The 20,685-nt window shown below is 41.9% G+C and overlaps 1 protein-coding gene across 15 annotated transcripts in view; it reads left to right on the forward strand.

The window, feature by feature from the left end:
- CFAP46 (cilia and flagella associated protein 46) overlaps nucleotides 1-20,685 on the forward strand; it is a 252,958-nt gene that overhangs the window by 94,577 nt on the left and 137,696 nt on the right. For all 15 annotated transcript variants that reach the window (XM_053308139.1, XM_053308141.1, XM_053308145.1 and 12 more), the window contains exons 23-24: nucleotides 5,714-5,821; nucleotides 10,536-10,717. In XM_053308139.1, the coding sequence (XP_053164114.1) occupies nucleotides 5,714-5,821; nucleotides 10,536-10,717 (290 nt within the window). The remainder of the gene's footprint in view (nucleotides 1-5,713; nucleotides 5,822-10,535; nucleotides 10,718-20,685) is intronic.

Consider the following 20,685-nt stretch of genomic DNA (forward strand, 5'->3'; position numbering starts at 1 on the left):
TACTTCCACTATTCCAAGAACAGTGGCTTGCAACATTCGATTTAAAGGATACTTATTTTCACATAGGTGTAAGGGAAGTCCACAGGAAATACCTGAGGTTTACTGTGGACGATTTAGTATACCCGTACAAGGTATTACCATTTGGACTGTCAACAGCACCAAGAGTCCTCACAAAGTGCATGGCAGTAATAGTGGCACATCTGAGAACAAAGGGGATTGCAATCTTTCTATTTCTGGATGATTGGCTCTTGGAAGCAAGAGAATCAGAAGGGTTATGTTCTCAGATGTCTTATGTATTGAATCTTCTCCACGATCTGGGGATTCAAGTAAATTGGAAGTTATCTCATTTAGAGCCAGTAAAGACCATAAATTACATCCGGGCAGTGTTGAATACTGTCATGAAAAGGACATACTTACCAATAGATCAGTTCCAATCCATCAAGGAATTTGTCCAGGAGTTCTTGGTTCATCCAGTCCAGGCTGATCCAACGTCTTCTGGGTCTGATGGCTTCCTGCAGCACCACAGTACATTATGCACTTCTGAAAATGAGGAAATTACAACTCTGGTTCTTCTCTGTCTTCCACCCCAATGTGGACAGCCAACATCTACGTCTAACTATCCTTTTTCCTGTGCTGCAGTCTCTGAATTGGTGGATGAAGCCATTCAAAATACCTGACTCCCATTTTCCATGCATGAGGTCACCCTGTAACTGATATCTTTGCAACTTCTCAGAATGCCAAGTATGCCCTGCTCCAGAGCGGGACACATCCCCAAATCCCTAAGGGATGGATTTCAGGTAAGTTGGGAAACAGGTCTTCTATACATGTTTCCTCCACACTCTCTACTAGGTCGAGTAGTGGCCAAGCTACTTGCAAGCCTGGTGTCTTGCATACTGATAATGCTGTGGTGGCCATGCCAGTCGTGGTTTCTGTTAATACTCGGACTGTCTCACCACAGATATTGGAGATTTCCACAACACCCAGATCTCCTGTCTTGGGACAAGAGTCAAGCATTTCATCTGGATGTAGGCACACTGAGACTGGCAGCGCGGCGAATAAGCTTCTAGATAAAATCTTGTTAAATCAATGTAAGCCATCCACAAGGCTTTAACTATGCCAGAGAACGGAAAAGATTCACTGCATATGCAAAATTGTCAGGGTTCAAGCCACTGCAGGCATCTATCACGGAGGTGCTTCTGTATTTAACTTCTCTGAAATCAGAAGGTTTGGCTAATGTAGCCATCAAAATAAATTGGGCTGCAATTTCAGCTATGCATCCCAGATGGGATGCTAAATCTGTTTTTCCACACCCTGCTTGCAAGAGTTTCTTTAAAGGCCTAACCAATTTGTACCTCTGATTCAGCAACCATTGGCTCTGTGGAGCATTTCCTTGGTACATTTGGCATTGACTACGGTGTCTTTTGAACCAATGGCTACAGCCCCTATAAAGCTAGTTACATTAAAATCTGTGTTCCTCATAGCCACCACTGCTGCCAACAGAGTGAGTGAGTTGACAACTCTGCGTGTAGATGTACCTTTTACTAGATTCTACCCTGATAAGGTGCTGATGTGCATGGACCACACGTTCCTACCAAAAATCGTATCCAACTTTCACTTAAATCAAGATATTGTGCTACCAACATTCTTTAGAGATCCTACTATTCCTCTAGAGAAGGCAAAGCACTCATTTGATGTGCACAGGTCCCTACTATATTTTCTGTATTGTACAAAATATTTTTGATTGACCAAGCACCTTTTCATTTCCTACAAAGGAAAATCAAAGGGACGCTGTATTTCTAGACAACACCTGTCACATTGGCTCATAGAACTGATTTTGGTGGCATACAAACAGCAGAAAGTGGAATCGCCTAAGTCAAACAAAGCACGCTTTATGTGTGATTATGCTGCCTCCACAGCACATTTATCTAGCACTACATTCAAGGACATCTGCAAAGCTGCAACTTGGTCCTCAGAGTTGCCTTTCATTAAGCACTATGCCATTGACCTTGGCTCTGCAGCAGACGTGAGCTTTGGGAGAAGTGAACCTCTCCAAATTATCTCAGTGGGTGATGTGGCTCATAGCGAAGAAAACGTTCTCTTAAATACCCAGAGCCCAAGCTGTTTAGGGCTTTATAGGTTATAACTAAAACCTTGTACTCTGCCCGGAAACTTACCAGCTGCCAGTGTAGATGTTTTAAGATAGGAGTGATATGGTCTCTCCAAGATGACCCAGAGACCAATCTGGCCGCCACATTCTGGACTAACTGCAGTTTCCGGACTACGTACAAAGGCAGCCCCAAATAGAGCTCATTGCAGTAGTCAAGTCTGGAGGTCATTTATCTCAAGAAATGGACGCAGCTGGCGTATCAGCCAAAGTTGATAAAAGGCACCTCTGGCCACTGCCTCAACCTGGGACACCAGGGAGAGCTTTGTGTCCAGAAGCACCCCCAGACTGCGTACCTGCTCCATCTGGGGAAGTGTGACCCCATCCAGAACAGACAGATCAAAATCATCTCCTGAATTCTGACTCCACACAAAAAGTACCTCTGTCATATCTGGATTCAGTCTCAGTTTGTTACCTCTCATCCAGCCCATCACTGCCTGCAGGCAGGCATTTAGGGAGGTCATGCCTTTGATGTTGACATGGAGCAATAGATTTGGGTGCCATCAGCATACTGATAACACCCTGCACCAAATCTCCTGATGATCTCTCCCAGCGGTTTCATGTAGATGTTAAACAACATCGAAGACAATATGGAGCCCTGAGGGACACCATACTGAAGTTCAGTTTTTGAAGGACAACAGTCCCCGAGAGACACCATCTGGAATCTTCCCGAGAGATAAGAGTGGAACCACTGCAAAGCAGTGCCTCCCACCCGCAACCCCCTCAGACGCTCCAGAAGGATACTATGGTCAATAGTATCAAAAGCCACCGAGAGGTCCAAAGGGACCAACAGAGTCACACTTCCTCTGTCAATACCCAATTCGAGATCATCCATTAGGCCGACCAAGGCAGTCTCCACCCCATAGCCCACCTGAAAGATGGTCTGAAACAGGTCTAGATAATCAGTTTCATCCAAGACTGCCTGGAGTTGGGAGGGCACCACCCTCTCAGTTACCTTGCCCAGCCACAGATAGTTGGAGACAGGCCTATAGTTGCTCAACTCTGAGGAATCCAGGGCTGGCTTCTTCAGAAGTGGTCTAATAATTGCTTCCTTAAGACAAGGAGGCATCCTGCCCTCCTTCAGAGAAGCATTTATGATCTCTACCAGGCGTTCTACAACAACCTCCTTGCCAGATAGTATTAGCCATGATGTATATAGTTCTCTCTGCCAACCACAACCTCCCTGCCAGATAGTATTAGCCATGTTGTATTTCATATTAGTCTGAACGTATGTCTTCATACTGAACTTACACTTACCTATGGGGATGATCATCTACTCTGTCGGTCATCCAGGAACTGGGAGAAATGGCACCCGTTTGCTTTAAATAACGATCACACCAAGCGTGTGAGATGGAATGCAGGCGGCACAAGGAGCTATTGCATTCCACCAGTGAGGGTCCCACATAGGCTCAGAATCTCATTCTTATGGATGTCAACGGATCACTTCCAGATCATCAGTTACAGGTAAGCAATTTGTTTTTCTGATGAGCTGTAGAACTCTTACAGTGGGTTATCTTAACTACCACAAAATATATTAAAAATAAATTCTCTAAAGAATATTACTTTAGTTTTTTGTATTTATTTGAGAGGAGATTAATGCTTTTAAAAACTCTTTTTAAAAAAAGATGTAATGAATCACCTTGCTTGTATTAAACTTTTTTAAAATTTAGGGATTTGAACTGTCATTTGACACTGCACATGACATTAGTTCCCCACCGCCATTTTTTTTAACCTAAAGCAAGCACCCAGGCAGCTATCTACAACAGGAGATGAAGAATTGAGAGACTGAGGCACATGTTAATGCTTTCTGCTCAATTGTTTTTCAGTCTCCAAATTGTTGAAATCCATTTGAATTCTTATTCCCATGGAGAAAAAGAAGTGGATACAAATGGAATCAAAAGCAGTTTGGAGGGGGGAGGCAATTTGGAAGAGTTATTTATTAACTAATTATATTTTTATTTCCGTTTTCTTCCATTGTGGGACACAAAGGGGTACATGAGATTCTCAGGCCATCTAGAACCTGTACCTGCTTAACTTCAGGAAGTTGTTATTATTTATTTAACACATTTTAACACAGTTATCAAAGTGGCTTTGAGCGAGGAGGATTCTTTACATTAAATAAAGAAAGAAAATGTTGGGGGAGGTAGCAGGGATGACACATTATTAATGTTGTGCAGTGTGAATCTGAGGGCCAATTCTCACAAAAAGCAGATGAGGTAGTAACTCTGTATCTGAATGAACCATATCAGAGTCAGGTAATGGCTCTCATGATGGAATGTTCCTCCACCAAAACAAACAAAAAACACTAGCGTGATAGAGAAAAGGCTAAACTAGAGCCCTTCTCCCTGACAGATGTTTTCTGTGTTTTTGTATGAAGGAGTATTCAGTTATGTGAATCCCTGCCTTCAGTCTGAAATGCTACACTTGAGACAGATTTACCATTCCATCTGCTTTCTGTGAGAACTAGGCCTGAACGAATAACTAGAGCAGTTCACACAATTAACGTTAGGGTAGGAGAAGCCCCTTACCCTAATTCAGGAGCTCTGTGTGCTCTCAATTTTCGATCATGTTTCAATTAAAAAAAGATTGGAGGTGGGGAGCTTGATTGTGAGCTAAGCCTAAGCTGAGTTGTATGTTTTTCTTCATGTCTTGTTCCAAGGCAGGAGATGGAATCCGGGTAGGGTGTACTTGTCCTACCCAGCTGGGGCTTAGCACACGACCAAGCACCCTAGCTCCAGCCTTGTTCTGACACACAATTAAAAATCAAGAGTTTGTAGAGCTCCCAAATTAGGCAGAGCTATAATAAAGCAGATGGGTTCAAAGAACCTGGGCTGCCCAGCTCCTGATAGCCGCCTGTCTCGGGCCTCCCACCCTCTCAGCCAGTACTCATTTCCCAGCTGGTGTTTGCTGGCTGAGTACATCTGTGTTCCTTTCTCTCCCTCGCTGGAGGGAGAGAAAGGGGGAAAAACCATGCACCAGCAACCACTGGCTGGGAGTGAGCTCCAAAGGGCTCACACGGCCTTTCTGGGCCTCTGACTATGCCCCCTTGCACATAACATCTTACGCAGGAAGTGTCAGCACACGCATGCTGCATGCACCCCGCAGAGAGGGGTGAACACAGGCCCCAATTCCCCTGGCTACACCAGTGTTAGGGTGGAAAGCTTCTCCTACCCTAATGTTGATCATGTGCGCTGCCCTATTGTTTGCTCAACTTTAAGGGACACAATAAAGGAATATATTGTAGATGAATTGTACCATACTCCTCTAGTAAACGATGTGTTTATTTAAACTAAGTTTATTAAGGGGAAAACATACTTCATATTAAAATAGTATTTTATTCTTTCTTTAAATGGCAAATATTTCCAAGGTTTTTATCCTATTGAAGCATTTGACTGCACTAAGTATCTGATGTTTAGTTAAGTATACTGCAGTAATTAATCCAAATTAAGATGTACAGAGTGATTACTAGACAGTGTAAAGAATATATCTTTATTTAATTTATATACATTGTTTATAAAAATTCAAACAATAATGTTTCTTCCTATTCAGAATAATGATGATGGCCCCAGTCCTGTGACGAAAGTTTTTATTGGTCTGGAAATGTACTCATGCAGTGGTTTAGGTCTCATGGAGTTTTCACTTCCCAATTTACATCACGTATGTTTTCTTTTTACATTACTTTATTAATGTATTATGCCTATTTTAGGCTAGATATTATACCGACACTTTAAAATAAATTGGGAGATAATGAAGTTAGTTCAGTACTCCAAATCAGGCTTCCATCAGCACTCAATTGCTGCACCACTGTTCTGGACACTTTTCAGAAATAACCCCAAATAAAAATTGTTACAGAGATTTTAATCCAGATCTCACTAAGGCATATGTAACCATGACCAAACTAAACTTCCCATTTACTGGCTTTTTACTTTTATGGAAACAGTTGACAGCCCCAGCACAGTACCTCCAGTAACTGTTGCTGGTGTCTATCTTGTGTTTATTTTTAGATTGTGAGCCCTTCGGGGACAGGGAGCCATCTTATTCATTTATTATTTTTCTGTGTAAACCGCCCTGAGCCATTTTTGGAAGGGCAGTATAGAAATTGAAATAATAATAATAATAATAATAATAATAATAATACCTTGGCGTGGTTGTGGGGCTTGTGTGCTCTGAGGAAGGTGAGAGCTATGCCAGAGGTCCAACCATACTGGACAGGTCTCACCAGAGGAGCCAGACAAAGAGTGCCTCTCCCATCAACAATATGGTGAGACATAACTTTAATAAATCTATACCGGTTCGGTCGTTGCCCGAGTCAACAAGGACCGCGCCAGGTGCTGGAGTCCCTGGACATCTGGTGGCAAGTGGGCAACAGGACTCAGGATCTTCAGTTGAGCAACCAGGGCTGGAGACTGCAAGGTTACTGGAAGAAACGTCGCTTAACCGGAAAAAATATACGAAAAATGCCAAAAAGGAAATAATGATCTGCTATTACAAGTCTAGTCCAACTAGAAGAGGTTATTTAAAAAGAATGTACCAAATTTGGAAAGAGAAGCATCCAGATACAGAAATAACAGAACAAAGGCTAGCAGACCAGAGAGGATTCATAATAAGAAATAAAGTATTCACAGGAGTTGAGCTGGAAGAACTGCAAAGAGCAACACAGGCTCAAGACATGGAAGAAGAATTACCACCAACTGAAGCAGTTGCTCAGGCACAGGTGGAGGAGGTGTTGGAAATCGAGGATGCCACTGTTGCTGAAATGTTTCAAAATCAAAACCAGGCAACCTCCCCTTTGCCTTCACCTCAAAAACCCAAATGCCATTTAACAGAAAAGCAACAAGAACTAAAGGAAAAAGAACTGAGCACATGAACCAAACAACCACCAGGGTTCGACTTCCAGCTCTAAAAACAGTTGCCAAAAAAAAACTTGCTCAGGCATTAAAAGATGTCAATGCTGCACTTGCAGAGATAACAACCAAGAATTTACAAGAAACAAACCAACTAATGTACAGTGCAGCAACAATAACAACACAAGAGCTCGGATATAAGATCAATGGACCTGTAAAAAAAGAAAGCAGTACATCACCTAAATGGAAGATTAGATTAGAAAATAAAATCTCCAGGCTCAGATCAGATGCTAGTAAATTGAAAGATATGAAAGACAAGAAGCTGAAGAATGAAAACACCAAACAGTATCTTATCCAAAAATACCACCTAGATTCAAGGAAAATTAGAGAAGTCCTGGAAATAATAAAGCCGCAAATAACAGCAGTGTCAAAGAAGATTAGCAGATACGAAGCCAGAATTACACAACACAGGCAGAATCTCCAATTCTAGTCGAATCAGAGACGTTTCTACCAAAGCATAGAAGGAGAAACTGTGAGAAACGTAGAAACACCAAATAAAGAAGAAACAGTGCAATTCTGGGGAAAATTATGGGACAATCCAATAGATTATAATAAAAAAGCAGGCTGGATGAAAGAGGTCGAAAAAGGTAACCAACAAATGGAAGATCTAATAATAACACCAGAATTAATAAGTGAAAGAGCAAAGAAAATTAAAAATTGGACTGTGCCAGGCGACGATGAACTGCATGGCTTCTGGCTTAAACACATAACAAGCCTTCATAAACAACTATCAAAACAGTTCAATCACATTTTGCAAGGAGGTGATATTGAACAATGGCTAACAACTGGGAAAACTCATCTCATCATGAAAGACCCAGCAAAAGGTGCAGTTCCAAGTAATTATAGACCGATCACCTGCCTGCCAACCATGTTCAAATTATTAACTGGAATAATAGCAGATGAAGTGATGTAACACTTATTAACTAACAAACAGCTTCCAGTTGAACAGAAAGGAAATTGCCTGAACACCAGAGGCACAAAAGACCGGCTGCTGATTGACAAAATGATTTTAGAAAATTGCAAGAGAAGAAAAACAAATCTAAGTGTTGCATGGATTGACTACAAGAAAGCGTTCGATTCATTGCCTCACACATGGATACTAAAATGTTTAGAAACAACTGGTGTCAGCAAAAACATTCAGATATTTATTTTAAAAAGCCATGAGCATGTGGAGTACACAGTTAACAATCAATGGCGAGACACTTGGACAGGTTAGCATTAGAAGAGGCATTTTCCAAGGGGACTCACTATCCCCTCTGTTGTTTGTAATCGCCATGACGCCACTTTCACAAATACTAAACAAAACAGACCTCGGATACCAAACATCTAAAACATCAAGTCAAATCAACCATCTGCTGTACATGGACGATCTGAAGTTGTATGGAAAGTCCCAGTCAGAAATCGAATCACTACTAAACACTGTCCATATATTCAGTAGCGATATAGCAATGGAGTTTGGACTAGACAAGTGTGCTGCATTAATAATGAACAGAGGAAAAATAAGAAAAACAGAAGGAATAGAACTACCCAATGGAAGCAACATCAAGAACCTGGAAGAGAAAAAACATTACAAATACTTGGGCATTCTCCAGGCTGATAACATTGCACACACTGGAATTAAAAGAAAAATTGGAAGTGAATACATCAGGAGAGTTAGAAAAATCCTACAGTCCGAACTCAGTGGCGGGAACACCATACAAGCCATAAACACCTGGGCTGTACCTGTTATCAGATACACTGCAGGAATAATAGACTGGACCCAGGCAGAGCTAGAGACGCTAGATCGTAAGACCAGGAAAATCATGACCATCAATCATGCTCTGCACCCCCGCAGTGATGTAGATAGGCTATACCTCCCTCGCAGCTCAGGTGGAAGAGGAATGCTGCAAGTCCATCAAACAGTAGAGGAGGAGAAAAGAGGCCTTGCAGAATATATAAAGGACAGTGAAGAAGATGCACTTAAAATGGTCAGTGAGAAACTATTAAATGCCAATGAAACAAAACAGGCCTACAAGAAAGAACAAGTCAAGAACCGAGCAGAAAAATGGAAAAATAAGCCCCTGCATGGTCAATATTTGCACAATATAAGTGGAAAATCAGAATCACCAAGACCTGGCAATGGCTTAAGAATGGCAACTTGAAGAAAGAAACAGAGGGTTTAATACTGGCTGCACAAGAACAGGCACTAAGAACAAATGCAATAAGAGCAAAAGTAGAAAAGTCAACAACAAACAGCAAGTGCCACCTTTGTAAAGAAGCAGATGAAATCGTGGACCACCTAATCAGCTGTTGTAAAAAGATCGCACAAACTGACTAAAAACAAAGGCATGACAAGGTAGCAGGGATGATACACTGGAACATCTGCAAAAAATACAAGCTACCTGTAGCCAAAAATTGGTGGGACCATAAAATTGAAAAAGTGGTAGAAAATGAAGATGTAACAATATTATGGGACTTCCGACTACAAACAGAGAAACATCTGCCACACAATACACCAGATATAACTGTAGTCGAGAAGAAAGAAAAACAAGTCAAAATAATCGACATAGCAATACCAGGGGACAGCAGAATAGAAGAAAAAGAAATAGAAAAAAATCACAAAATACAAAGATCTACAAATTGAAATTGAAAGGCTGTGGCAGAAAAAGACCAAAATAATACCAGTGGTATTAAGACCAAAATAATTACCACAAAATACCAGTGGTAATTGGCGCCCTGGGTGCAGTTCCAAAAGACCTTGAAGAGCACCTCAACACCATAGGGGCCACAGAAATCACCATCAGCCAATTACAAAAAGCAGCTTTACTGGGAACAGCCTATATTCTGCGACGATATCTATAACAACAGCAACAACATTGACAATAAAATTCTGGCATCCCAGGTCCTTGGGAAGGACTCGATGTCTGTATAAAACAAACCAGTCAATAACACCTTTCTCACTGTGTTAATAATAATAATAATAATAATAATAATAATAATAATAATAATAAATAAAATGTCTCTCATGGTAATAGTGGTTAATAGGGCTGCAGCTTTTCATTGGTCTGATCGATAGTTTAATCAGCTGATTGAGCAGTAGGGGCCCTTTTCAAATAGTGACAGCAAACTTTAATTGTTGGATTCATGAATTAAAACACTTAGAAATAAACACTTGTTTATTTCTTGAGCCTATTTTGGTTCTTATATGTTACTGTATCTCTTAAAGACACCTTTATTTTTGAAAATATATATGTTATACCTATATGCCATTTTGACATGGGGCTCCCAGTGGTCTCTCATCCAAGTTCCCAGACAGGTGGCACCCAGCCCCACCAGTGCTGCAACATTAGGCACTCCAAGATCATCCCAGGGATCCTTCTGTGAACCTTTATAGCAGTGTACAATGTCTTATTGCCTCACGTGTATAAGACTGAAAGTCCTAGCCTTGTGGACTCATGGAAATATTCTTATCCAATTATTATCTGCAGCTGGTGAAAATAGCTTCAGAGTACAACTGGCCAGACTCTCTAGTGCAACTTCAGACACTGACCAGGCTTACACATTTTGCACACACCATCCATGACCATGAACTTGTGATGACTTGTTGTCAGAAGACTTTAGAATTAGACGATGAAGCAACAAACAACAATGACACGAAGAAAAAAGGAATGTAAGTACAAATGTTGATTTATACGCACCAATAAGCATAAAGTTAAGTTTAGGGGCTGGTGCAGATATCATGCAATCTATATGAAAAGAAATCAGAAGCAGGCTGAGACTGCTTTCAGAGCAAACTTGCCCATTCCATTTTAGAAGCAGTTAAGATTTACGTTGGCACTGATGTTTACTATGGATTCTTATCCAGGGTTTGAAGCTGGTATTGATTCTAATTAAACAGGGAAAGTGGGTAATCTTAACCACCTTGTTAGTACTAACATAACCAGTATCTGGGCAAGGTAGGAAGGCTGAATTTGCCTCAGGGACAGAAGCAGATTTTATTAGCCAGTATGGGCAAAGGTCAAGAGACCACATAGTTGGTTGCATTCTTCACAGGTTGAACAAACTGAACATGATAACTGCACAAGCAATTGCCAGGGGCACAACAACAGGACCTACCCTCAATGAGGAGGCTAAGTCTGACCAGGTGCAAACAATTTTATTCACAGAATATTGAGTAAAATGGTTACAGCAGGCAACCACAAATTCATCACCACCACCTTGTGGGGCCAAGATGTAATAGGCCCCTCACTACTCAGGAAAGCTCTGCTGATCTAAGTGGATGCAATGGTGACAATTTCTTTGCCTCCCTCACTGCCACAGAGTAGGCTTTAAAATGGGCTCCAGCTTGTGTGTAGCTGCATTCATTGCAAACCCAAGCCATCCCTGATGTTTCATCATCCATAGCTCACTAGAGCATCAAGGAGACAATCACTCTAAACAGTAGGAGTGGACGTTTAGGAGCTATCGTGTCGTCCACCCAAGTCATTTCCTCTTTCCAGAGATCAATGAAGGCTTCAGCAGAATCGCCAGATAGGGTGGCAGGAAAAATCTCCCAGAACCATCAGGATCCAGAAGAGATAGTGATCCAGTGACAGCCATAAAAGTGGGTTCTGCGCCTACATAGACCGCTTTGGGGTAGATTTGTTAGCTCCTCGGTGCGCCCCTCCCCCGCCGTGTGTGTGTGTGTGCTCTACATCTGCTATATTCGGTGCTTGGGCACCATTTACCTCAGTTTCTTTCTGACTGCCAATGCAATCATATCTTTAGTTACTTAGGCTCCTCTGAAAGTTTATTACAAGTTTTTTCTCATGTTCCCTTTGACCATTTGGATTTTATCTCAGACTGTTTGACTATTCTTCTTCTAACTGTAAAGTATTTTGATTGATTTTATGCACAATTTGACTCGGAACATTTAACAAACTAGTGTTTGGCTTCCTGGACTGGCTGTGTTTGTTTAGGTGGATTACTTGGTTATTGGACTTTGGCAACACTTTACTGGCTTTGCTGACAGATTAGCATATACCACACAGTGATACCTTATCGGTGGGACCTTTCTACAGGGGAAAACCACCTTCAAAAGGTGTGGTGGCTGCAGAGGCATACTCCCATCTACGAATGGCCACGACCTCTATATGTTCTGTTTGGGAGAGGGGCATGCTGCATCTACTTACTCGGTCTGCAGCTCTTGATCTAAGCAGAACTTGAAATATTGGGCTGCATGCCTGAAAGTAGCTCTGCTATGAGTCCATGGAAAGTAATGCCCCAGTCTCCATCCACATCAGACTCAATGCCGAGATCAATGCTGGGGACTGCTCCTACAATGCAGTCGAAATCCCTGGCTCTCGACACATCGATGTCGGGGTCAACCACAGTCTTTAAGAAGTCTTCTTCCATAACGAGCCATAAGGCTTCCCGTCAGGAGAAGGAGAAGCGTAAAGCAGAGGGTGATACTTCTGGTTCACCACCTCCAAAGAAGCAAATCCAAACTTACAGACTTTAAATCTCATGGCCTATAGGATAGGCTACTAAAACAAATCCTCTTAAATGATAGGGAGACATCCACCAAGCAAACCTATTCTGCAAAGTGGAAGAGGTTCTGTGTGTTTGCTAAATCTAGACATTTTGGTCCAAAGGCAGCTAGGATTCATAAAGTACTTCTTTATCTGACTAATTTGAAATGGGCAGGATTGGTGAATGTGTCCATCCAAGGTGCCCTTAGCAGCAGTATCTTCCCGCCATTCTGGTTGGGATGGGAAGACTGTGTTTTCACACCTGGCCTGTAAACGTTTTATGAAGGGCATGTATCCTCCAGTGGAGAGACTGGTCGATAAATGGAGCCTATCATTGGTCCCCTCTACCTTGACCGAACAGCCTTTTGAACCAATGGCTACAACTTCTTTGAAACTGGTGGTTTTAAAAAAAAGTTTTCCTTATAGCCGTAACAGTTGCTAAGCATGTTAGTGAGCTCAACGTGCAATGTATTGATGAACCGTTAAGGTTTTATCCGGGCAAGGTGGTCAGATGTCTTGATTCTGAATTCAAGCCAAAGGTAATGTCAGACTTTCACATGAACCAAGATATTGTTCTCCTGACTTTCTTCAGAAATCCAATTATGTCATTGGAGAAAGCGATGCATAGCCTAGATGTACACCGGGCTCTGTTGTTTTATTTGCAGGGGGCTCCTGATTTCAGGAAGATGAAAAAGCTCTTCATTTGTTTTAAGGGCAAGACAAAAGGCTTTGCGCCTTCTCGGCAAAGGATGGCTCACTGGCTGGTTGAGCTGATCTTTCTAGTCTACATGCTGCAGAAAGTGGACCCTCCTTCAATCAAAGCCCACTCAACTAGGGATTATGCTACATCTGCTGCCCATCTCTCTGGCATTAAATTCAGAGATATTTGCATGGCCGCCACTTGGGCCTCTGACCAGACGTTTGTAAAACACTACATGCTGGACCTTTTATTCAGCAGCAGCGGCATCTTTTGGACAGGCAGTACTGAAACGGGTGGTACAGTAGCTTGCTTCACCAACAACAACGTAGGGGAAGCTTGTGAGTCACCCACTTTGGTGGCTGTCACTGGATCACTATCCAGATAAACGGGTTGCTTACTTGTAACATATGATCTGGTAGTGGTACATTGACAGTCACAAAACCTGCCCATCTGTCCACACAATGAAAAGCAAGCTTTTAAAAAAATGTAACATGAACTGGATGTATATCTGTATACTGGTGCAAAGTTGAGAACTGGTTAAGGCATTATCAGCCTATAGAAACTGAGGGAAATGGCGCCCAACCACCGAATATAGCAGGCGCAGAGCATGCACACACGGCAGGGGAGGGGTGCATCAAGGAGCTAACGGATTTACCCCGAAGTGGTCTGTGCAGGTGAAGAACCCACTTTTGTGACTGTCAATGGATCACTACCAGATCATATTTTACAGGTAAGCAACCTGTTTTTCCAGCTATCTGTCCATAACAAGGAAGTAATTCAAACTCTCCTACTTATAGAGCACCATCTCTCTGCCCAGGAAAGGGGGAAAACACACATCATGCAATGACTGGCACAGTGAGTAGGGCAGATGTTAACTGAGACAGGCCCATAGTTGTCATGGTAGCCAAGAAATCTTGAGCTGCTACAAGTGAGGGCAGCCTCAGCATGGATGTCTTCTCATACCAAAAGCCTATGAAAATCAAACACTCCCAAACCCACCTTTGCCAGCTCAGTCAGGGAAACTGTTTGGAAGCAGAGGAGGCAGTAACCAAGAGAATCTCAATCAGTGTCCCCTCTAACAAGGATTCCCAGATGTTTTTGACTACAACCCCTAGCATCCCCAGCTGCAATAGCCTTTGCTTAGGAATTATGGGAGCAACAACATCTAGGAATCCCTGTTAGAGGGCACACTGATCCCAATCCTATCTCAGTGATCCACTGCCATGTAATACACTTGAAATTAGGTTATTGTTAGACCAGGTACCTCATAAGAGAATGGATTGACAACAGATCACTGCGACTCTATCTCCTCAACCACTTGGCTGGGCTGCTGTACCTGGAAATCTGGTGGACACCACTGAAAATGATTTATATCAGCCAGATTGGCATGCTCTTCCAGGATCAAGTTTTGAATGGCTGAGGTCTTGCCATTTACCAACCTGGCATTCAAAAGCATCATTTTTAGACTTGGGCAGCTGTCACCAGACTGACCAGAGTGCCATAGGCTGAAAGAGGAAACAGAAGGGAGTCCTGTTGTAGGTATCTAAAGTTCCTTTTTCCTTCCCCGTAATTAATCATTACCACTAACACATCTCTTGTCCACAATACAACATCACAATACAGCAGTACCACGCCACAGTACAATGAAGCACCTTAGGAAACCTCCCTGTTTCCCCCAATCAACTAATTACGTAAACAACATTGACAACAAAAGCCCCAATAATACGAATATAGCTGTACTGTTTAAAAGCTTACACAGCAAGAGCCCCACACAAATGAAATAAAAGTCACACAGGGAGGCAGGACTGTTCTCACCAACCCTACCTACCAAATCAGCCCCACATTCTCACATAGTGGAACCCAGTTAGGCAATCAAAGGGAGAAAGTAAAAGCTTTAAAGGCAAAAGCCATAACAAAGGGGGAAGCCTTCTCTCATCCAACCTCACACCCCTTCCCAAATTTCAACAGAGAATGTGAGCTCCTGCTCAATATGAGCAATCCTACCCCATATGCCCAAGCAATCTCCTCTCATAGAGATCCAGCCAAGGCTGGATAAGACAGGACCCTACTCCCAGACAGTGAGGATATACAAAAGCCACCATCCAGTGTTCCCTGATACTTCCTTTCACTGAGATGACAGGCCCAAGGCGAAATAGCACTGATAAATCAAGTATTTTTGGAATATTGTTTAGTGCGTAGAACACTTTCAGTCCCAGATCTAATGAATGAATATAATATTTCATCTCTAATATAGCTGTTTTGATCCAAGAATTCTTTTTGCTATTTATAAATATAATCCATTATGAATCTTGTTATTGAAAGGTCAATATTAGGGGAGGAAATGAGGAAAATGCCTTCAGAATTTCCTTCAAAATATACAAAATAGAACTTTACTGACCTCTAAAGGACATATTTATTACTGCATCATCATACTAAAGTATTGTAAAGACTAGAAGTAGACTCAGGGCCAAGTTGCATGTATCTTTTTCCAGCTTTTTTTTTTTTTTTAAATGAAAAGCTGTTAGAGGAGTTTGCAGTATAGTCTGGTGGGTTGGGAGGAGGTGCTTAACCTTTCCTATCCCATTTGCTTTGTTCCTCATGGGTGAAAAGTACAGGAACCCACATGTCACGTGGAGTTTGATCCTCAGTAAATATGACAATTTATTAAATATCAATTTTTTCTTTTTCATGTCTGTGCCCTTTTATTAAAATATACTGGAAAAGAGATGCAGTAGTATTTGAGACAACGTTAATTTGTCAATGTAGACTCCTTCATTTTAGCAAAGATTGTTTAAGTGTATATGTATTATTTATACTTCCTGACTGTCCAGATTATTTGTTTCATATATGATTTTATGCAATGCAGCTGTATGGGGAATCTTGTCAGACTCCTGTTCATTTCAGTTCAGCTTGCATACAGGGGCTTACCTAATGCATAGTGACTTTATAAATAATACATTAATCTCAATTGCTTATTATCTGAATGCTTTTGTGTTCTATAGACCATTTGTATAAGGAGATGTGAATGTAGAAATCAAAGAATGTTTATGCTTGAGGTAAAATCCTACTAAAGAATTTAAGCATTTCACTACTACTACTACTACTACTACTACTACTACTACTACTACTACTACTAGGGGAAAACAAGGAAAGTTTTCCAACAGATCTCTGAACTCAGAAGGAGGTTCCAACCTTGAAATTGCATGTTAAGGGATGCCAAAGGACAGATAGCAGGGGCGTAGCAAGGTTGGAGTGGGCCCAGAGACAAGATTTTAATATGCACCCCCTCACTGAAGCTCATGAAGTAAAGAAATCTTAAATGAGGCTGAACAGTGGTAACAAAAAAGCATTGTGTGTGTGTTTTTATATATATCTCCTATGTGCCACAATAGAACATCATCCTAAATTGTTTTTTTTAAGGTTTTGTGAATTGTGGATGATGCAAGTCATTTAATGGTACTAGAGAAAGACATGCTGTTCTGGTAGCTCCAGGTCTTAACACTCAGATCAGTTTCGGAGGATGAATACAACTGAAGGAAGCCCAGATGGGTGCGCGGCTGGGGGAGTCAGTCATGTGACTTGTCTCTGGGAGGACCCCCAAGGCAGAGGGCCCCAGACAACTGTCTCCCCTTGCCGTATTATAGTTACGCCTCTACAGATAGTAACCGATTCAGAGAAGATCAAACAGAGATGGAAGAAGTATATTGAAAATCTGTACAGCAGGGATGTCAACATCCAAGATACTCTAGAACAGGGATTCTCAACCTTGGGTCCCCAGATGTTATTGGACTTCAACTCCCATAATCCCCAACCAAAGGCAACTGGGGCTGGGGATTATGGGAGTTGAAGTCCAACAACATCTGGGGACCCAAGGTTGAGAATCCCTGTTCTAGAAGATATTCTCTGTTTGCAAGAACCTCTAGTACAGGAAGATGAAGTCAGATCAGCACTCCAGTCATTACCAATGGCAGGCAACAGAAGAAGAATCAATCAAGGCTCTAACCAAACTATACCAGCAAATTTGGAGAACAACACAGTGGCCAACAGATTGAAAGACGTCAGTCTACATACCCATACCAAATAAAGGAGAACTTAACAGATTGCGCAAACCATCGCACAATATCCTTAATTTCACATGCTAGCAAAATAATGCTCAAGATCATCCAATGCAGATTAGAGCCCTACGTGGAAAGGGAAATGCCAAATGTTCAAGCTGGTTTCAGAAAAAGCCGAGGAACAAGTGACATCATTGCTGATGCATGCTGGATAATTGAGAAAGCCAAAGCATACAAAAAAATGTCAATATGTGCTTTATGACTACAGAAAAGCCTTTGATTGCGTCGACCATGTCAAGTTGTGAATGTCCTTAGGAAAATGGGTGTCTCAAAACATCTCATTGTTCTCATGAGAAATCTATACACAGGACAGGAAGCCACAGTCCAGACGGAGCATGGTGAAACAAATTGGTTCCAGATCGGCAAAGGAGTAAGACAAGACTGTCTACTTTCTCCTTATTCAACCTATATGCTGAACATATACTGAGAGAAGCTGAATTGGAAGAAGATGAGGGTAGCTTTAAAGTTGGAGCAAGAAGCATCAACAACTTGCGCTACGCTGATGACACCACTCTGATAACTGAGAATGTGGATGATCTGCAAGCTCTAATAATGAAAGTCAAGGAGCAGAATGAAAAAAATGGGACTACGACTAAATGTCAGTAAGGCTAGACTAATGACAATGGGTACAGCAACTAGCCTCAGAATTGAGAATGAAGACATTGAAGTGGTGGATACCTTCTGTCTTTTAGGATCAACCATCAACAGTAAAAGATCCAGCAGTCAAGAAATACGCCTCAGACTAGCACTTGGTAGGGTTGCAATGAAGGCCTTGGAAAGGATATTTAGATGCCGTGACATGTCTATACTTACAAAGATTAGAATTGTTCGGACAGTGGTTTCTCCCATGACACTCTATGGATGTGAAAGCTGGACTTTGAAGAAGCAAGATAGAAAAAGTATTGACACTTTTGCACTTTGGTGCCAGAGAAGACTTTTGAGGATACTGTGGATAGCCAGGAAAATAAACAAATGGAGCATAGAACAAATCAATCCAGAATTTTCGCTCGAGGCACAAATGACCAGGCTTAAACTATCATACTTTGTACACATTATGCGAAAACCCAGTTCCGTTGAGAAGCCCATAATGCTGGGGAAAGTTGAAGGAAAGAGAAGACGACTAGCAGCAAGGTGGATGGACCCAATTACAACAGTGATGAATGTACCTCTGAGAGATCTTAAAGGCCAAGCTGAAGACAGATCATCCTGGAGATAATCTATCTATGTGGTTGCTAAGCGTTGACACCGAATTGATGGCACTTAATCAATCAATTAATTACTACTAGGGGTGTGCGAGCAACCTCAATTCAAACCATGGTTCGAATAAAACTGGCCTTGTTCAGGGGGCCTGAATTCGGATGGGACCAGCCATTCAAAGCGGTGTGCCAGTCTGGACTAGTCCAGAGATATACTAGTAAAGGGGAATCCAGTGAGGATTCCCGTTTACCACTAAAGGAGGGCTTCCCTAAAGCTAGAGGATGCAGGAGGGGAGTCTGTAGTACTTAAAAATAGTGACGGGGCAGTAGTTCCTCCCCACCCCCACCAGAGAAGCCAAGGCCAGCGGCCGCCTGGTTCAGGCCTTCACTGGTCCAGTTCTATCCTCTGCACATGTGTGGAGGCCATTTTAGTGACCTACGTGCATGCATAGAGGCCATTTGTGTGACCATGCAAATTTCATGGGCATGCAAATTGCCTCTGCGCATGTGCTGTCACTAATATGGTCTCCATGAGTGCACAGAGGCCAGAATTGGGCTGGAGAAGGCCTGAACCAGGCCACTAGCAGCCCTAGCTACTTTGAGAGAGGCCGTGGGGTTGGCAGGTCCACCGCCATCTCCTCAAGCACCGCTGCTGCTATTTGAAAGTACTACTGATTCCTTTCCCATTCCCTCTAGGCTTGGGGAAGTTCCACTGCCTCACTGGATTCCTCTTTACCAGTATACCCCCAAACCAGTCTGGAACTGGTTCAAACCAGTCCAGAGTCAGACAAGATCAGTTCAAATCCAGTTCAGATTCAAACCAAACTGGCAAAAACGCTTGTGTGCACTGATGTTAGTAGTACTTACTACTACTACTACTGCAACTACTGCTACTACTTCTACTACAACAACATACCACTAGGGAATGAAGCATGGAAAAATACAGAATCTTTTGTACTCTGTTTCTGAAGCCATTTAGAATATAGTCAGGTAGCAAGCATTTTAAAGAGTTATTCTTATAAATTACAAATAGTGCTACATGTCTGTCTATCTATCTATCTATCTATCTATCTATCTATCTATCTATCTATCTATCTATGCATTCAGATTTAATGAGGCTTCTGAAGCTATTCTAGTGCATTTATACACCACTATATATGGTGTATAAATGTTTGCTATATTTTTGCTAATTGAGGATGAGTGTTTTCTGTTAAGAGTAAGATAAATTTGGTGTTGATTATGTTGTCATTTAAAATAAGGTAAGTATTAGAAACAGAACTGAGGAAATATAGACACAAAGCTACATAGAGACTTTAATTTTGAAGATGCACCTTTTAAAAAATCTGGTTATGGCATCTGAGGCCAATTGTTGTAATCAAAGCCAGCCTCCCAAGCTGTAGAGCACATACAGAAAATGAGAACACTCCGGTCAGGACAGAAAGACTGCTTAGTTTAAATCTGCTGGCACTTCAGGCTGGTACTTAAGGCTTTTGCAGATGGTGTGCAGAATGGCCATGTGCTGTTTCTACCAGAAAACCTACCACAGACATTTATATAAATGGACAAGATATTGCTGTGAACTTGGATACTCCATATTCCCCCACAAGCAAAATAAAATTGACCAAATTAATAGTCACTCTGCCTAAAATTAATACCTTCTACTTTAATAAGTGTCAGGGCAGTTCATTAATGAAATGTTAACTTCTGTGTTTCTTTAGACTATAAAAAACTGTAATGGTATTCAGGCTAAACATCAAAACAAGGAACATACAAATACTGATTGGATATGAACAGTGTTTTCTATAGCAAGATTGGACAAATGGGATCATAGCCAAGGAAGAAAAGTGCTACTCCTTGCTCTTCTTTAAGCCCATCAGACTAGCGCTCTTTTCTACTCTAACATGCTTAGGAGATTAAGAGCACCATGAGTTTACACACTTCCTCCCCTCTCAGAGGCGTAAGTAGGGAAAACGGCGCCCGGGGCAAGCACTGAAATTGCGCCCCCCCCGCCCCCCCAACATACTACATTATACTTAGGTTTGTCCTCACAAGCGCCCACCACTGCTGCAAAGCCAGGCCACTGACTGGCCGCCAGGCGCCAGCAAAGCAATGGGGGG

The sequence above is a fragment of the Hemicordylus capensis genome, chromosome 3 (assembly GCF_027244095.1).
Source record: "Hemicordylus capensis ecotype Gifberg chromosome 3, rHemCap1.1.pri, whole genome shotgun sequence".
NCBI classification, from domain to species: domain Eukaryota; kingdom Metazoa; phylum Chordata; class Lepidosauria; order Squamata; family Cordylidae; genus Hemicordylus; species Hemicordylus capensis.